At 37.8% G+C, this 19,857-nt stretch overlaps 3 protein-coding genes across 3 annotated transcripts; 1 reads left to right on the top strand and 2 right to left on the bottom strand.

Annotated features, from left to right (window-relative positions):
- The first annotated feature begins 9,752 nt into the window (after positions 1 to 9,752).
- Positions 9,753 to 10,486, top strand: LOC111911115 (uncharacterized). The gene has a single exon (XM_023906898.3). The coding sequence runs from the start codon at positions 9,817 to 9,819 to the stop codon at positions 10,273 to 10,275; it is 459 nt and encodes a 152-aa protein (XP_023762666.1). The 5' UTR covers positions 9,753 to 9,816; the 3' UTR covers positions 10,276 to 10,486.
- Positions 10,487 to 12,606: 2,120 nt separating this feature from the next.
- Positions 12,607 to 16,091, bottom strand: LOC111911116 (U-box domain-containing protein 35). Its single transcript, XM_042897842.2, is given in 8 exon segments — positions 12,607 to 12,845; positions 13,189 to 13,908; positions 13,993 to 14,824; positions 14,911 to 14,992; positions 15,088 to 15,293; positions 15,388 to 15,509; positions 15,581 to 15,745; positions 15,747 to 16,091. Coding segments are annotated over 8 exon segments (2,340 nt in total). The 5' UTR covers positions 15,951 to 16,091; the 3' UTR covers positions 12,607 to 12,836.
- An 891-nt stretch (positions 16,092 to 16,982) lies between these two features.
- On the bottom strand, positions 16,983 to 19,623 carry LOC111911117 (acetolactate synthase small subunit 2, chloroplastic). The gene is made up of 10 exons (XM_023906900.3): positions 19,236 to 19,623; positions 18,795 to 19,008; positions 18,619 to 18,702; positions 18,378 to 18,530; positions 18,141 to 18,275; positions 17,966 to 18,052; positions 17,791 to 17,895; positions 17,590 to 17,712; positions 17,340 to 17,492; positions 16,983 to 17,249 (listed from the first exon to the last, which is right to left on the bottom strand). The coding sequence occupies exons 1-10, from the start codon at positions 19,472 to 19,474 to the stop codon at positions 17,100 to 17,102; spliced, it is 1,443 nt and encodes a 480-aa protein (XP_023762668.1). The 5' UTR covers positions 19,475 to 19,623; the 3' UTR covers positions 16,983 to 17,099.
- Positions 19,624 to 19,857: the final 234 nt, after the last annotated feature.

The raw sequence follows: 19,857 nt of genomic DNA, 5'->3' as shown, positions 1-19,857 counted from the left end.
CCCGGAAATCGCTACTCACGAAGAGATGGCTGTCTTTGAGACACACGAACGTGATGCAACGAAAGTCCATTGCATCATGATAGCCACTATGAACCAAGAATTCCAAAAGTCCTATGAGGACATGTATCCCTATGAAATGCATCAAGACTTGATGGAGAGGTACCACCAAAGCGCGAGGCAAGAGCGCTACAAGATCATCACCAACATGATCACTGCCAAGATGGGAAGTGGAGAATCGTTAACCGTGCACTTACAAAAGATACAAAGATATGTTGATCGTCTTCGCAAGTTAAATGTTAACTTTGGGGAGGATTTGGCCATCGACATTGTTCTTCACTCCTTGCCTTCATGCTACAACCAATTTAGGATGACCTACCACATGAACAAGGAAGAGGTCACCCTAAGCAAACTCCAAGGACTCCTAAGGACTGCTGAGAGCAACCTAAAGGACAAGTCTGTTGAACCAACTCCCGCACCATCCGCTGCTCCTGTTTTGGCTATAGGGCAGGGAAGGGGCAAGAAGAGGAAGGCTCCGTCAAAGAGCCACCGCAAGGGAAAGTCCCAAGATGGTTACTCTTCTAGTGGGACCAAGGTTGATCCTGCTAAGCCCAACCCTAACCCAAAGGAGGCAGAGTGCCATCATTGCCACAAAATAGGGCATTGGAAGATAAGCTGCCCGGAATATCTGCAAGCCATCAAGGATGTATACTCCCAAGGCTTTATATAATTGAGATTTTATAGACTTAAAATTTGTGATCTACGCTTCGTTACCTGTTCCTTGTTTGGTTGTGGTTTTGGAGTAGGATCACTTATTCGAAGGTCTATTTAATCTTAAATTATATACAACTTGTATACATTGCGCAATTATAGAAGGACTCCGTAAGGATCACCCTATAATATCTCAATTAAATCTCATAGATTCTTTAGACACTGTCATTCTCGCACGACAAACCCAGATAAATGTAACCACTTCCTCATAGCGGTCAACAGAACAGACAAGGAGAAACAATGAGATATTTCCAAGAAATGATTAGCAAGAAAAACTAAAACGTCTTACGCGTCACACTAATGAATAAATAATTACCTTAATTGACTTCGTGAGCTAGTGATTACACTACTCACACTATGTGTTAGAATTTCTTTACAAACAACTGATAATAGTTATTCAGGTCACAAATATTCATTCGAGGTTAGCCACTTCTAATTCATAAAGTTTATTAAGAAAAGACTCTCGTTATGAAATACTCCCAGAGCCCTACGAAAGTCAGAACCAGATACACTCAGACCAGGGTTAACTTAGTTTAAGTACCACTCGTACCATACCTACTTCTACCTACTACCATGGGCATATCTCAGGAGTGTTTTCCGAAACATTGGGAATAGTCCAGCAAAGCATGAAACTAATTAGTACATTTAAAATGTTGGAATACTACTAGCGATGACCATCATTTCTCACGAGATCATTTTTCGCCATGCAACAGAATCATGTCTTCACCAGGAAGAAACCAACCAACAGGCGAGGCACCAATGCTGCAAATAGACATTGCTACTTTCCAGGCTGCGGTCACAGCTTCTGTGACAGCCGTCATGGCACAGCTCAATCCTAATAATGCCAACGGAAGCAGAAGCGGTGTCGACAATGCTAATCACAATAACAATCAAGGGAACCCGCTAGTGTCTGGTGACAAGGACACCCCCGATCACAAACCTAAGAACAGGAAGTGAAAGTACTGGAATAACAAGGCAAACAGGTCGACTCAAGGTTCTAACAAGAGACGACAACCCGTGGCTACCCCAGTGGCCACAACAGCAGTCACAACATCTGGCACTTAAGCTACCATTACAACCCCCATCAAACAATATGCTGGAAATCTCCCAAAGTGCGACATATGCACTTACCACCATAACAGAGCTTGCCGAGAGATGCAATGCACCAATTGCAGCAGAAATAGGCACACTGCCCATTTATGCAGGGAGCCGACACGGCCAATTCCCAAAGTAAACTTGGCTTGTTTCAAGCGCGGAAAATTGGGACACTTTAAGAGGAATTGTCCAACAGAGAGGGAAGACGCAAAAGCTCGTTTCTGTGAATCCCCAACTCAGCACATCCCTTCAACCACCGATACGGGTATAGTTCAGGTATGCCATGCATGTGGTGAAATAGGTCATGCCAAGAGAGATTGCCCAACAGAGAGAGGTGACGGAGGAGGAGGAAGAAACTAACAACAAACATGAAGGAACAGCAAGGAATCCCGCTTTTGGGATTTTGGTACGTCTTTGAAACAAGTATTGGTTTAAAACTTAATTTATATTAATATAACATTAAAACTTGGGGAAAACTTTAAAAGTAATTATGATAACTCACTTATATGAACAATTCACAACATTCACAAAGGAGCTAAAACCCGTTCAGGGAGGCTATGATGGCTTAGTTTATACATCAGGGTTGTGTATAGTTGAGATGTTAAAGACTTAGAGTGAGTGATTCCGCCTTAATTCATGTTCCTTGTTTGGTTGTGGATTTAGGGTAGAGCCACTCAATAGGTCGTCCTATCTATCTTAATTATACATAACTTGTATATGTAGGGAAATCATAGTGGTACCGAGGAGGATCATAACGTAAAGTATCAACAATAGTTATCAAAACACTGCACTATTAGTACTCGCTCATCACGGTATGATTTGTGGTAGTGGTAGCATCCGGGAGAAAAAAAGAAAGCACTAGAACATTTTACACCGAATACATTGTCGAGCACACTCAGAATACACCATCATATAACAAACGTTACTTTCAAATCGGCCTAACCTTTGTTTCGGTAAAAGAGTCCATTACCATCATTCGTCATGAGTAGTGTGGTCCTCACCATACTAAGTTCATATGTTTCCATCGCCTTGACCGTCGAATTCGTGAAACCCTCGTCATTCGTAACAACAACCTGACTTAGACCTCAGAATAATCTCGCACGTATTCCAAACCCCGAAATACTCATGCGAGGAGTACCTTGCCCTCCGAAACCTTACCACCGTATATCCAACAGACCTTTCCGAACTACCACTCGTCCAGGGGATCAAGTTCAAGCACCGAGGCTAAGAGAGAATACAGCCTACCTATCACTAATAAGTGTATACGCGAGAGTGATATATAATTAAGGTTATGCATATTTAGTATGTACGTTTCCTCCCTCTCTCCTGTTCCTCGTGTGGTTGTGGACCGGGAGCATAATCGCACATCCGACAGTCTTACTAATATTAATTATATATGACTTGTATACACGAGATAATGATATACGGACCAGGTATGAATCCTATCAGGATCGTAAGGGCAAAGTTGCCTAAGTCTATGAGTGGGTATCCTGCCAATTAGAGGCAGCAGATTGCGTTGAGCTTCATAGTCAAGCTTCCCAAGACAACAAGCGTACACAATATCATTTTGAGTGACCGTTGACGGATTAAATCTGCACGTTCCTTGCAAATTGAAGAAAACCGGACACATTAGTTAAGATAATGGGACGCGTGTCCGAGGGATTTATTAGACTGCTCGGTGTTCAAATGTCTGTTATCTCTATTTGAGATAATAAAATCACCTTCCAAGTTATGCATTTACTTCAGAAAATCCTCGAGGGCTAGGCTAGTCATGAGCATAGCCTACCATCCATGAAACGACAGACGGAATGATAGGACAATTCGACCGTTAGGAATTTTGCAGGAAAAATGCATTTCGACTGACCTTGGAAAAGTTTGGGATACCCGAATTGCCAACTAGTCAGGTCCCTTACCATACTGGCATTTGGAGTTGCTCCATTCGAAAACCTTCATTAGTCGTAAGCACAGAGCCTCTCTGCACTGGACTAAGTTAAGTGCCATGCGACTAGTTAGTTGCCAAATATCAGCCAACATATTCGTCGATCCAGAAACGATTCGAGGAAACTGCCAAGCAGAAAGTACGAATCTACAAACGACCTAACCAACCAGGAAAGCTACGCTTTCCGTCAGAGCGAAACCTTTGGAACTCTAGGATGATAATCACGTCAAATGGGGACCTCACCATAGAAGGGCATCATGTGTTCCATACGCGTGGAATGCTAAATCCAAAGTGCTCAAGACCATGAGAGATTCTCCATATAATCGGCATAACAGCGTGCAGGTCCCATCTATTTAGGGAATTCGATACATTACACCCTATCCTACCACGTCTATAGAGATTTGAAAAAGCGGTCGTCTGTCAGAACTCTTATCATTCCACTCAATTAGATCGATGCAAGCAAAAGCCTCGTCCTGGAAAATAAATCTGTGGAAATCCAGTTCAGTGAAGGAAACCCTCGGAAACCCTAGTCAGTAGAGTCCAGCAAACGAAAGCGAAACCGTACCTTGGATCGAAAGTCTTCTAACGCGTATTCAGAGACCTAATTTCCCTAGAGATCAGGTGAACCAGATGAATCATGAGTATCCGTACCCTCCATCTCATTCATGTATATTGCTTAAGCTCTAATTTCGGGACGAAATTCCCTCTAACGGGGGATAACGTGACAACCCGAAAATCTTGGCCTTGTAAGTTCAGCCATTCAATCCAACAGTGTGTTAGACTCGTTTCTAACTTCTTTTAGTCTTGTTTAGAGTCTGTCTAAGGGTTCAAAGCTCAGTACATTCAAGCATTGAGTATAGGATTGAGTTGTGTAAGTTCTTCACCTAGAAATCAAGCTATACACTCCATGTGAGGGATTGTACGGTCGTACACATGCGTGTGCGGCTGTACACCCATGGTGGGCCATACAACCCCTCCCTAAGTATGATATCGTTCCATTTCTAAGTCATTTCTTCAGTTTCCAAGTCAAGAACTCGAGTTTTCTCTCAACTATCATCATATTTCTCATCTTGATCTTCAAAAGTGGTAAGTAATTCTTCCATCTTTCTTGATATCCTTCCTAATCTTGTAATCATCTCATGATTCATCCATGAAAAACATCTCTTCTATGATAGATCTTCAAATCTTCATCCATTTCACCAAGAACACACACTTGTTCTTGGTGATTATGAACCCTTTGAGCCTCCAAATCATAAGTACTCCTTCCCTATGCTTAGTTCATGCTAGGATCACCGGATTAACACCTTAAAAAAGCCAGAACACAAGAACATAAGGAGTGTACGGCCGTACACCCAAGTGTGGTCGTACACCCCTCAAAACACCCCTAAAGGGCCTCCAAAATGCAAATCTAACTTCAAGACTTGATGAGCAATAGTCCCACAAGCTTCCACACCATTCAAACACACATTTGTGCACTTATTACCATGAGTGTACGGTCGTACACTCACTGGCCGTACACTCCCTGGCCGTACACCCATGGCCGCACACTCATCATTGTGGTCGTACACTCCCCTTAGGTGAATCACATGTGATTCTAACACTTAGTCCAAGTGTTTCCTAGTCCCTAAAGGTGTTTCCTTGCATGTGGTTGCTTCTAAACACTATATTTATGCCAATACATGCCACTATATGTCAATTAGGGCTTGTTTGTGTCTTAGGATTTCATTCGTGGAACTTCTCATCCTTACGCGCATATTCGTTTGAATCACCCACATAATGTGAGCTCATACCCCTATAATCAATCTTTTAAACTGTTTTTTAAATGCTTTTAGGGGGGGGGGATACAAGTTGAACACAATGTTAATTGTGTAAATGTTTTGTTATAAACATCTCTTAAAGGATTTCTTATGTACTATTAAGTGATCGAAACGTTTCAAAAACTCTTTTAAAGTTATGTTACTTTATAGTTTACAAAACTCCATTCTTAAGGTATAATCATAACATGGTAGATAAAATGAGTCTTTCCTTCAAGTCAGTATCAGTTCAAGTAAACATACTAGTAAACTATAATAGGTATAGTTTAGGGGTTCAGTTCATACTATAACAAGTACAGGGAGGAACATACTATAACAAGTACAGGGAGGAATATACTATAGCAATAACAGAGGAACAATTCAAGAATTACACACTTACACAATTTTCCTAGTACACTAGGAAGACATTGTACCCTTAACTCATTGTTGTAACAAATTAAGGTGTTAATATATCTTTCCGGGTTTGCGTTAACACCAGTACGATTACACGTACCTGGGTTAGTAGGCACGAGGTGATAAAACATAATAATGTATCTTTCCGAGTTTGCATTAACACCGGTACGATTACACGTACATGGGTTAGCAGGAACGAGGTGATAAAACATAATAATATATATCTTTCCGGGTTTGCGTTAACACCAGTACGATTACACGTACCTGGGTTAGTAGGCACGAGGTGATAAAACATAATAATATATCTTTCCGGGTTTGCGTTAACACCAGTACGATTACACGTACCTGGGTTAGCGGGTACGAGGTGATAAAACATAATAATATATATTTTCGGGTTTGCGTTAACACCAATACGGTTACACGTACTAGGGTTAGCAGGCACGAGGTGATAAAACATAATAATATATCTTTTCGGGTTTGCGTTAACACCAATACGATTACACGTACCTGGGTTAGCAGGCACGAAGTGATAAAACATAATAATATATCTTTCCGGGTTTGTGTTAACACCAGTATGATTACACGTACCTGGGTTAGCAGACACGAGGTGATAAAATGTATTGAATCAAAATTATTTATATAGAGTACACTTGTAAAGTATCTGACAGTAATAAGTAAAACGTACAATTATACAAAACTCACATCAGTATCGACTAAGGCGTTAAAGTACAAAGTTTCATTACTTCTAGTAGTCGTCCAAACAGTAGAACATTGAGTAAATTAATCTAGAAACTCATCAGTAAAGGGTTTAATTCATTTTATTAAACCAATATAACCTAAAGTACCTTAAGTGGTTAGTTCTATAATATCGTATTTTATACATCAAGTTTTTTTTTTTATATAATTAATACCCGATAGGTAGTTGGATGTGTGCTTTCTGCCTCATTTCCTGTTCCTTGTTTGGTTGTGGGCTTAGGGAAGATTCACACAATTAACTATCTGTTAGATATTAGATTATATATAGCTAGTATAAACTAAGTGATTATAGAAGAAACCACTGTGGTTACCATTTTTACTAAAAGAAATAAGGGTTTTCTTAAAGAATGTTTTCATAAAATATAAAGTAACTAGTATAGTTAATTTCGTGAGTACCAAGTGAATACACCAGGGTTATATACAATGATGATCTAACAAATAATGGGATGTGTGTCTTCTGCCTCATTCCCTTTTCCTTGTTTGGTTGTGGGCTTAGGGCAGATACACACAATCGATTGTTTGTTTACTCTGGGTTTATATAACATGTATCCATTTAGTACTCATAGAAAGGATTGTAGAGTCATTTTAACTTATCTTTCATCAAAGCGGGAAATATAGGATTTTCTGGAGGAATAGGCGAACTTTTCTAAACAGAACTTACAACTTACTACAACTTTCTTACAACTTACCTACATCACTAAAATCTTATGAACTCACCAGCATTTTTATGATGATACTCTCTTTCAAAATAACTTGTATTCTCAGGAAACTAGTAGAAACGTACGCGCACTAGGATTCAGAAGATGGAGTAGTATAGCTTCATGTCTTTTTGTTATTTACTTTGTAGTCTATGATATGTGAACCACATACTTTGTAAACAATTTCTTTCTAATGAAATGGTTGTTTATTACTAGATTACTATGATGCATGTATTGTGATGCTAAACATGACATCCTCCGCCCCCGAACGTTTCCGCCGTTCCGGTTTGGGGGTGTGACATTGGTCAATCAGATAAATATTATATAACACTTTTGGTTATAAAAATACTTTGTGTTAAAGTCTGTAGAACTCACCAACAATTTTGTTGATGTATCTTAATGCATGTATTCTCAGGTTATTTAGCAGGTCAGAAGTGTTCGCTCAGAAGATTTTCCGTTATTTTTATTATACCTTTGTAAATGCTGAATCGTTAGACGTGTGTCTCGATTTAGCAATAAAATTGTTAATCAAATTTCTATTTCGGTAATAATAGAAGATTATATTTGTACTGTTCAATGTATGTTCAATAACTGTGATTACTGGTTTACGTCGCGCACATCATTGTTTCCGCCGATGGCCGGGGGTGTGACATGGAACCTACAACCCCAAAAAATGCATGCCAAATCCATAAATCTTGGGAAGCAACAACCTCTCATACTAACGAAGGCGATCCGTGATAACCACTTGCATACTGCCCTTTCTATGCTATTGGACAGTTTCTCCATCTCTAGTGTGTGCAATCATTGCTTCCAATCATTTTTGGAAACCCATTTTGTTCTTCATGTGCCACATACAATTCTTGCAAATCATGCAACAGAGGTTTCCACAAATATACATCTTCAAATGTTTCAACAACACCTATTGACAATCTATACAAACTCTCCCTTCTAGTTCTTTCGGACATTCTCATATAATCGTCCATGGTATCAGGTGACTCCCCTCATAGCCATCGAACGAATCACCGCAAAACATTTCTGCAATGTTGTAAGCTCTTGCCTACCTCTAGCATCATATCTCAATTGAAAAAATCCATAACTAACATGTATATTATGTAAAAAAATTATCTATTTTGTGATAGATAAGTATTAAAGTTATGTGTGTGTGTGTGTGTATATATATATATATATATATATATATATATGCTTTCCAAGGCATTGACGATACGTAGAAACACATTCCTACTCAAACGAAATTTTTTTTCGAACTCATCTGACCCGTACACACAATTTTTTGCAAAGTAATCTGATATAGACGTTCGGCTCCAGCCTTGCGATATCTATTTAACATCGCACGTCTTATTAGTAGTGGGGTTAAGTCTGGCTGTAGCATCCCAAATACTGATACATCATATTGAAGAATATATCACCACTGTCATCGTCGGACGAGTCGGGAGGATCCATAATTTTTTTTTAATAGTTTTGAACTTCTATAGAGAAAGAGGAGAAATTTGTGAATTAAGTTATGGTAGATAATAGGTATTTATATATAAAAAAAATAATTTTTTTTATATTCCAAACAGTAACATTAATGTTCATAAATGGAGGAGTCAATCACATTCTTCGTTCTCGTTACAACCAGATACCCTTAACGAGCAATTCGGGGCAGTGTTGGCCCCGTTATAACGATGTGCTTGACCTCTAGATCAGCAAAAACGCCGTTTAACCGGCCCATACCGCATCGTCTTAAAGAACTTTAGAAGTTGAACACCATATTCTATCATGTCTCTTGTTATGTTTGTAGTAGAATACCACAATCTAGGGTTGGACTTTCTCGCCATTAAGCAATTGTCATGACCATTAAATTTGTTAAGGGACCGAATTGAGACGATAAAAGCTTATCACGACTATTTTGTTAGTAAAACGAGATTTAAGATCCGAAGGCTATCAATTCCAAAACCTCTCATGTTTTTTGGCACAAGCATTTTGTCCTATCATCCAATTGATCTTCCTTTTTATCCATCTTCCTCCCTAGAAATTTCTACTCATATTTCCTAAGATGCCAACAATTTTTTATAATGCTTTAAAAGTAAAGAAATAAATAGAATGAAATGCTCCCAAAAACGGATTTCACTTCATCAAGACATTTTTTGATTTCCACCTATTCAGTTTTAGCTTTGAAATAATTTGGTGGCTCCGACATATAAAGATAATTAAAGTAAGGGGTCTATAGAGTACGAATGTAAACCACAAGGGTATACTTTGGAATTAAGCCTAAGAAACGTAACTGGAATCAAGGGGTTCCAACTTCCAAGTTGAAGGTTCCCTTTGGAATTGGCAAAAACCAGAAGGCAAAATGTTAGGGTTCATGACCTTCTCACACACCCATCTAATTCCGTCAATTTCTATATCGAATCTGATTCCAAAACAACAAACACGGTTTCCATATATCTGTACTGACGATTTACCATGTTTGAAATCGAGGAGAAAGAACCCTAGAGGATTCAAGACGTCTTTTTCAGTAGATAAAGAAGAATTGAGCGAAAAACCGAATGGTGGAAATGAAGAAGAAGAAGAAGATATGAAGAAAAAAGGAGGAGATGAAAAGCCGCGATTCAATTTGAAGTGGACCGAGTTGCTGTTTGATCCGGATCCGGATAATGTGGTGGCAGTAGGGTTAACCGGAGTTTTGGCGTGGGCGAGTGTACAAGTTTTATGGCAGCTGTTCGTCATATCGTTTGCGATACTGATTGCTGCTGTCAAGTACTCTTTTATCGCTGCTCTGCTTATCTTCATTCTTATTACTTTGCTTTGATTCTGATCCTCCCTCCCTTGAAAAGTCTACATCTTCTGTTATCATCCATAGTTTGATGATAATCGTATATAAATTTTTGATTTGTTGCTTCATATCGGTTTTGTAATCATTTTGTTTTATATTTCGATATGCACGCTCTCTGTATGAATCCAATAGATCATATTATCTCAAATCCTTTGCTAGATAAAGATTGATATGAAATTTCATGTAATCATATGAACATGTACTCTGTTAACTTGGTAGTAAGTGCCATTGAGAGGAAAGCTCCCTCGTGTTGCTGTTCTAATTCTACTACTTCTACATGGTATCTATGATGAAAGTAGACATATAGCTTAATGGTTCCTCTAACCACTTGTGAATCCTCGTACTATTGATCATCAATGTCTTTTATTGATAATTCAACAACCTCTAGCTCAGGTGTTGTTGGTTCCTCAATAATTGGTGCACACTGTTTCCCAAAATACCCTGCAACTTGAGGTAGTGCCATTGTCATGGACATGCATTACAGTTTGGTTTACTCTTTGTGCAAAAAACCTATCCAAATGTGATTGATCATTTGGTAATGTAGTTCATATCTGCCATTCATCTTTTTTATGAATGATTGTAAGGATAAATGTTAGATACAAGGTCAACTGGTCATAAAAGGTTGTCAACTAAGATTAACTTAGATGCGAGAGGTGATGCTGATTTGATTTTATGTTTGCTATGTAAAGAAAATTTTGAGTCCTTGGATCATCTTTTTGCGTCTTGGTTAATTGATGATCTCTTTATGGCATTGGATTGGTATTTGGTAGGATATTATTGTTTTGTATTACTCGTTTGAAACCAAACTCATTCTTAATCGGGGCTTGTTTGGGTAAAAGTTGGGATCTCCAAAACTTGTGATCCCAAAGGAAAAGCTAGGCCACAGTCATAATATTGGATGACATAATATGGGATGATAGGGGATTATCCTTCGATGCCAAAGTTAGGATAGGATAACTCAAGAGAGTGTAAGAGATGGTAAATAGTGAAGAGTGGATGTATGTGAATAGTAAAGAATGGAGGTATGTATTACTAAAACCCGACATGACTCATGAGGGTGGTATTTATATTGTTGATGTGGAAGACAAATCTTGGCTTTTAGTCTAAAAGGCTTTTGGTACTATGTGCTTCTATTTGGTTTTTTGATGTGATCAACTTAGAAATGGGAGGAACACACCGATGTTGGTTGTAAGATATTATGCCATTTTTGGGTGTTGTGTCCTTATGGCAAGTGTTTTAGCACCAACACTAGATTACGAGTTCAACATTTTGTTGTACTGTTATGTCGTATTGAGATACGACCCTTATGTAGGCAATACCACTACTCAATGACAAAGGCTTGATTTGTTGGGAGGATAAAACACTGACTTAATTCGACTAAAAAGAAAGGTTGTGATGCCTTCATTCTCATAATAAATTTGGTGTTTTGGTTTTGTCAAAATTCGACCGTCTTTGAAATTAAGGATGCTATATTTGATAATACTGTTTCGCAGTCATATCTTTGGCTTTCCAATAGATCTTGTAAAAAGAAAATAAATTGGATTCGCCATTATTGACAATATATTATATGCAACACTTTGGCTCTGTTTAATGTTCTAGCTATAAAGGTAGTTTATCATTAAGCTATCTCAAGTTGGTTTATAAGCTATTTTTATTTTCTTACAAAATGGTTAATATCTCAAGTTGGTTTATAAGCTATTTTTATTGTCTTACAAAATGGTTAAATTATAATAAACTTGCTCATTTGTGTCATATAGGGCCTTAGTCATACAAATTTACCCAAAAAATATGTTGGTTTGACCAAAGATGTCATGGCATGTCTCTCGGTTTAATTAAGATTGTAAATGAATCGAACAAAAACTTATTCATGTTCGTTCGTTTAAGTTAACCAATTGATTGAATGAACATCACGGATAAACGAACAAATTTTTTTGTTTGTGTTCATCCATTTAACAAATTATATGATTAATGTTTGTGTTCATCCATTTAACAAATTATATGATTCGTGTTCATCCATTTAACAAATTATATGATTCGTGTTTGTTCATCGAGCCTATATCAACATTACCACACATTTATGAAAACCAATAAACATAAATGAACATAAATTGTAACTTTATCGTTAACAATTATAATATATTGATCATATTTAATGATGCCATGTTTAATATTTGTAGAGAATTTAGAAGTTGTAAAACTTAAATCACTCTTAAAATCTACACTTTCTTTAGGTCGTTCAATCTCACTTAGATGTATAATATTAAATATATATACAATGTAATATAACCAAATATAAACACATAAACAAAACATAAATGAACGATGGAAAACCACTGTTCTTGTTCGTTCATTTAACTACACAAACAAAAAATCATGTTTATGTTCGTTCATTTATTAAATAAAAGAGCTTCGAAGAACATTCAATTTGCCTTGGGTCTAATGAATTCGAACTAAAAAATTGTCAAGAAGAACTGAGCTACTTATCTAGTTTCGTTACATGAGGTTAACTGCCTATGGTGCGGTCATGCTTGAAGCACTTATGCATCCTGCATAGACCAATCCTATTTGTTAGGTTTAAGTTAGACTGAGTCCACATTTTCTTAGGGTGCGTTTGTTGCATGTGCCATGAATATATTGGAGAGGACGGTAAAAACCTTTTAAAGTTATTTTTAAAATTATTAGAGGGTTTTTATGTCTTTTGATTTTGTACATGTGAGATATCAATAAAAGGTTGATCAAACCCCACCTTATTCAAACATTTTAGATGTGTATTTTTTTCTTTTATTGTCACCCATCCTAGTCTAATCAAATGCATGTTAACCCCATTATAATACTTTTTTGCTCGTATTCTTACATCATAAAACAATAAAAGTAAAAGTTTTAACTAACCGGGTCGAGAGACGTTTCGGAAGTCGTATTTTCAACACCAAGATCTCTCAGTCGGTTAAGCTCCGGCAACACCTCCTTCCCGAGATCCGGTCTATCTTTTCGTCTCAACTCCGCACATTGTATTGACAATTTCGCAAATCCTAACGCTTCATCAATTGGCCAATCAGTCACAGTCGGATCCAACATCTCGGCAAATGTTCCTTTATTAATCGCCCTTCTAACATGATGAGTCAAACCCATAGCCGGTTTAGCCGTAACTAACTGCAACAACATTATCCCTAACGAATAAACATCCGATTTAACACCAAGTAGCCCGGTCTGCTGATATTCCGGGTCGATATAACACATCGTCCCGGCCGCTGATGTCATTCTATACTGAGTGACATCTTCGGTTAATGATGATGCTGGGAGTAGCCTGGCTAGTCCCACGTCACTTATCTTACTCACGAAGTTTTTGTCAAGAAGAATGTTTCCAGGTTTCAGGTCACGGTGAACGATCGGTTCCGGCTTCGTTTGGTGGAGGAACAAGATTCCGGTGGCTATCTCCACCGCGATTTTGAACCGGAGTTGCCATGATAACGGCGGGGTGTTTCCTCTTCTTAGTAATCGGTCTTCTAAGCTTCCGTTAGCCATGTATTCGTACACTAAACAACCGTATTCCGGGCAAGCTCCGAGGAGGAGAACCATGTTTGGATGTCTCATACAACTTAACACTTCCACCTATCATCACAAAAATATGAAATTTTTTACTTTTTTACAATAAGTAATTAAGTAGGATTTTTTTAATTTATTAATACTAATTACCTCTTGTTGAAATTGTGATCTTCCTTGAGCAGCATCGGGTCGTAAAACCTTAATTGCGACTTGGATCTGGTCAAGCCGGCCTTTGAAAACCGGACCATACCCTCCTTCACCGATCTTCCTTGCCTTCTCGAAGAAATCTGTAGCTTTTTCGATCTCATCAATGGTGTATCTTCTGTATTTATGCGACTCCTGATGCTTTTCTTCTGGGTGTTCGAGCGCTCGTTTCTGGGATTCTATTTCTGCGATTCTTCTAGAAGCTCTAGCTTTCGCCATTAAAGCTTTGTATCTTTCTTTTTCTTTCTCCGCCACTTCTCGTGCTTCTTGCTCTGCAGTTGTCGCCTCTTCTAGTCTGTTTGCTTCTTCCACGCGCCACTGTTCAAGTTCTCCAGCCTTTTGTTTTGCTGTCAGTGCGTCTTTGCAGGCTGTGCTGTACATCTCCATTGTTTTCTCGAGTTCCATCTTTAGTCTTCTCATTTCGCTATCCACGTCATCCTGTTCAGAAAACATATTTTTATAGCAACGGAAAATGTCGCCGGAAATTGACAGGGGAGAAAGAAGAAATAGTATTAGTACTGTTCGTGACGAAGTTGATCCTTTACTGTTTCTCGAGGAAGAAGAAATCATGTAACCTATATCAGGTCCCTTGTTTCCATAATACGGTGATCCAAAGGCACGATCTGAAGCTGTTGATTTTCGGGGAGTTGGGCTCAAATCAGTATCGTAGTACATTGCAGCACTCGGCCTCCCGGTGCTCACAAATGATATATCGGTATCCGAAAGATCCCCACACAACAATTTCGCATTCAATCCTCTCCCTTTATTAAACGGTGACCTGTACATGTGAATTGTGATGTAGGTTCTAGTTTTAATTAAGCTCTTGCAATTCAAACAGGCATCGGAGGAGCTTTTTGAACTTACTCGATTGGTTGGGGGTCAGGGTCTTGCGGCACCGGAATTGGAAGTGGAGGTGGACGTGGCTTCTCGGAAGTGTTTTCCGGCCCTGTTTACAAATATTCTTGGTGTCATGTAAAAAAATATACAATAAATTTTTAGGGATTCGGAGCATAGTTTAACAGGAGATCAATAATTACAGACTTCGTAAGCTAATACTATCCTTCCGGCGTACGCTTGCTTCTAAGTTGATAGATAGCTCTTCGATTTTCTCGCGTATCGGAGATGGAAACGGAGCTGATTTTGAAGATTTCTTCGCGGTGGATATTTTTCCTTTTGAGATGACGTAAACGGTGCAAAAATCCGGTGCCGATTTCATGACGTGGCTCGGAACATCAGAACTCCGGAATCTATCGCCATGAATGTTTATTTCATGATTAGTCAAAAATCCGATTTGGATCAATAGAAACAATACCATACCAGAAGGAAATTGATCATTTTGACCTAATGAAACCATGTCGCGAAGATGCTCCAAGGACCAAAACCTCTATCGCGGCGTAATTAGCGTATTCCGCGAGCACTTTTGCGATGTTTGTATCTTCGAGTATGACATCGAAGCACTGTATCTGTAGCAAAACGGATTTGAATTCAAAAACACTAAATAAAATTTTAAAAAAAAATGTGGTAAATTGCGTACTTGTTTACGGGTACAGAAGCAATGGAAGGTGAGGAACAGGTCTTTGGTTTGCTTCTCATATTGTTGCTTAATGGCAGCAGATGCATCGACTCCTCCACCTGCATTCCCAATTGCAGGTTTATGATTCATTGATCGAGTTATTGAAGTTAGAGAGAAAATTAGGAAGAGAAGAATTAGAATTGCCTGGTTTCCGAATGACGTGAATGAGGACGACGGTTTGGCCGCGGGTAAGCAGGTGTTCGATGGTCCATTTGAGAGCGTGTTGGCTGTTTTTGTCTTTGTCGATTGCCACCGCCACCATGTTGTTGCCCTTCCGCAGCAATTTGTCTCCACCACCGCCACCGTGTAAGCTGCCTCCTCTCTTCCACATTTTATGTTTTGATTCTGTTTCTTTTATCTAATTTTCGATTATCATGTTGATTACCTTTTCTCAATTTTCTTTTTGGTTTTCCTTTTCGTTCTAATTTTGTCAACGGATTTTTGACTTCCAAGAGAATTGATTGATGATGCTTTGAACATAACTTAAAAGTAGGGTTTGAAGGTATCAAGTCAGAAAAAAAAACCACATGTTCTATGTGGGCAACATAAATCACGGCCTAAAATATCTCAAATATATTTTCAAGGATTAAACTTCACCCAATATTCAATTTTTAAAATGATATAATATCTGAAAAACTGATTTAACTGACGCATGTAGCAGCACCCCTTTACTTTATCAACCTTTACAAAGAGAATCTTAAAATAATACTGACGCAAGTTGCATCCACTAAAGTGATATTGGAAAAAGAAAAGTATGGAAGATGGGACGATTAGTCTACTTGAACATCATTAACTACAGGTTAATGGAAAATAGATCATCAGTTTAATGATGTCTCGATGACACTATCAACAACTTTAAATCCTAAAAGTGCTAATGTGCCATTTCAAAGAGGTGATATGTGTCGATTACTAGAAATTTTATTTTTCTGCTGCTACATTGGAGAGTTCATTATCTACAGTAGGCCTCATTAAATCGAGGTTACAAAATAAAATGGAAGATTTGTTTTGAATGACTCATTGCTTTTGTACTTTGATATGACCCATAGCTCTAGTTTAGAGACAATTTTCCAAAACCTCAAAGGCAAAAAGAATCAATTGGTTCCACTTTGATTAGCATGTAAGAATATTTCATCTTAATTTTCTTGTTTGGATTTTTGGCATGTCATAATGTGTACTAGATTAAACTTGTTTATATAATTTATTTTGCAATTTTAGTCTTGAGCCCATAGCTCTAGTGCTCGTGTTTGTTTTGAGATTTGTCAATTTGGACCAACGACGTAACCGGATAAATAAACCCTTCGTATTTTATTTTTTTTCAAAATCGATCAATTTTCACACAAAACCAAAAACGTTTCATGGCCAATTGAGTCCAAAAAACGATTAAAGACTTAACAATAACAATAACAAGAAGTCAAAACGTGACAATTTTATTTTGTCAATTTATACCCAAAAAAATAAAACACTTGACAAACATCAAAAATCAAACAGGATACGAATACCCACGAAGGTAAGACGAATCAACACCCGATTCACGGGTCAGTGCGACCCGCCCGGTTCTTGCCACCTCACAAATTCCACACGGCTCCAACAATCTCTGCAATGCAACCATCTTATTTATATCCCCAGTAACCTGAAAATCACAACAAAAAAAAATAATAATAATCATTTATTGCTAATAGTCAACAAATAAGTAACTCAAAAGAAAAACAACATAATTAACCTCAAGTGTAATTGTATGATCCGACACATCAACAGGTTTAGCCCTAAATATGCTAGCAATATCAAGAACATTGCGTCTAGCTGTCGAATTCACAGCAACCTTAATCAGCATCAATTCTCGTTCAGCAAATGGCATCGATGTCAAATCAATAACCTGAATAAATTAATAAACCATGTGTTTTACTTAAAATTTATTTTTAACTAAACAGATCATTTTATAATTGTTATATATAAATATAACATATACTCACATCATGAACCTCTATCAATTTATATAATTGTTGCACCAATTTGCTAATCGACTCATCTGTCCCAGGGACAACAGTTGTAATCCTGGAACGTCCCTCTACTTCTGCATGACCAACTGCTAAGCTCTGATATGAAAAATATTAAAAAAATTTCATAAAAAGGAAAATTGAAGAGAATAAATAAAAAAACATAAAAATATATACCTGAATGTTGTAGCCTCTACGAGCAAAAACTCCTGTTACTATATTGAGGACTCCAGGAGAGTCGTTTACAATCATTGATAAAGTGTGTGAGCGAAGCCCGGTTGTCTACAAGCATTAAAAAATTTATAAAATATATGTTTTTTTTTTAAATTAAGAAATGAGAATAATTTCTTACATCTTCTTCGTTAAGAACACCCCAATGTGCATCAAGAACTTGATTGAATGCATAGTCATCATTAGACTCAACTGGATAAACATCTCCCTTCATAGAAAATTAATTGAAATTAATATAATATTTGGGTATAAAAAAAAAAAGAGAGAGAGAGAGAGAGAGAGATTTACTAATTTACCCCAACTGATGTATCAGTATCCAGATATTCTGTTTTTGTTTTGGTCTGAAGAGGAGTTTCAAGGTCTGGATATGAAGCTGCTGAAAATCTCCAGAAAGGAGCAGATTCACCCATTTTTTCTCTTCTCAAGGCAATCTACAAATATAAGATATAGCAATGTACTTTATAAAAATAAAAATAAAATAAAATAAAGATGTGAATGATTAGAGCAATGTACTTTAAGTTATAATTTATTACCTTTCCAGTCCTTGCAACTTCTCGGATTCCAAACTTGCTTAAATTTCTTTGCACTGCAACCATTTTTCCAGGGTCACCAGTTACTTCAATGGTTAATGAGTCCTGTGAAATATCAACAATCCTAGCTCTAAAGATGTCCACCAACCACTTAACCTGAAAATTAAGATCATAAAAAACATGGATAAGAGCTACATTTTATCAAAATATAATGCAGAATGTTAAGAATAACACACATGATTACCTCCAATCGGTAGCTTGGATCTGCATTGATCTTAATGAGCATCAACTCACGTTCTACTTGTGGTTCCTTTGAGATATCTTCAACCTGTAAGAGATAATCAAACAGTAATGCTATAGTTGAAATGGTTATGGAGTTATCAATCATTCAAGTTCAGTGGGATAGGGTAAATGGACAACCTTTAAAACATTAACGAGCTTTAGAAGCTGTTTCATAACTTGCTGCAACACTTTTTCTGTTCCAGATACAACTATAGTGAAAAGAGCTTTGTCTTTGTTTAAACCAACAGCAAGGGACTCAATGTTATATCCCCTTCTTGCAAAGACTCCTGCAATTCGATTTATCATTCCACTTTCATCACCGACGAATACCGAAATTGTGTGGCGCCTCACCCTGGATAAATACACACACACATACATATTCATTTTGAGCTACTAAACGAGATACATTGTAACTTTTGTAATGAAGCTACTAGCGTATAGGATTGAGAAATTGATGGCGAAATAAGTGTTCGTATGTATTAACAACACCAAAACCCTAAGAATACCAGTAGGTAATAAAACCCCTAGAAGTTGAAAACCAACGCTTGAAATGAAAGTCAAATAATCGAAAGAACTCACTTAGGTCGCGCCATAGATGGAGCTGACTCAACGGCGGTGGAAATGGTACCACTGCTTGCTTGAACAGAGAGCTTTTTGATCTCGCATTTTTTCTGTTCTGGAGAGAGGTCGTGAGAGAATAGAGTGGACAAGCCGCCTATGGTCTTTGAAGGAGGCAGTATATTTGAGGAAGGCGATTTAAAAGACGGAGCTCTTCGACCGTGAAATAGGCCTGAGTATGTAGTGACAGCAGCCGCCATTAGAGAGCGGATGGAGAAGCTTGGAGAGGAAGGGGGCAGGAGTACAATTCGTTGAGTTAGTCTTGGACCGTTTCACAAAGGTATGTATATGGTATACCCAAAAGACAGCATAAGGCTACCCGGTATTAACGAATTTCACAAACGTATGATCGTGTTCATCACACCACCAAAGCCTCAGGGTCTATCATAAAAATAATACTAAAAGCATTACAAAATTGACAAAATTGCAACAATGGTCCCTGTGGTATGTCAAAACTAGCAACTTTTGTCTAAAATAGGTTTGGCTCGCAAGGATGGTCCAATAGTTCCGTTTTGTTGCGAGTTTAGTTCAAATTTTTTATAATGACGAATTTGCCCTTGGTATTTTCCCTTTTTAAATTTTT

Source organism: Lactuca sativa, chromosome 8, assembly GCF_002870075.4.
Source record: "Lactuca sativa cultivar Salinas chromosome 8, Lsat_Salinas_v11, whole genome shotgun sequence".
NCBI classification, from domain to species: domain Eukaryota; kingdom Viridiplantae; phylum Streptophyta; class Magnoliopsida; order Asterales; family Asteraceae; genus Lactuca; species Lactuca sativa.
The sequence above is the reverse complement of the archived record's forward strand: the minus strand, read 5'-3'. Positions and strand labels throughout refer to the sequence as shown.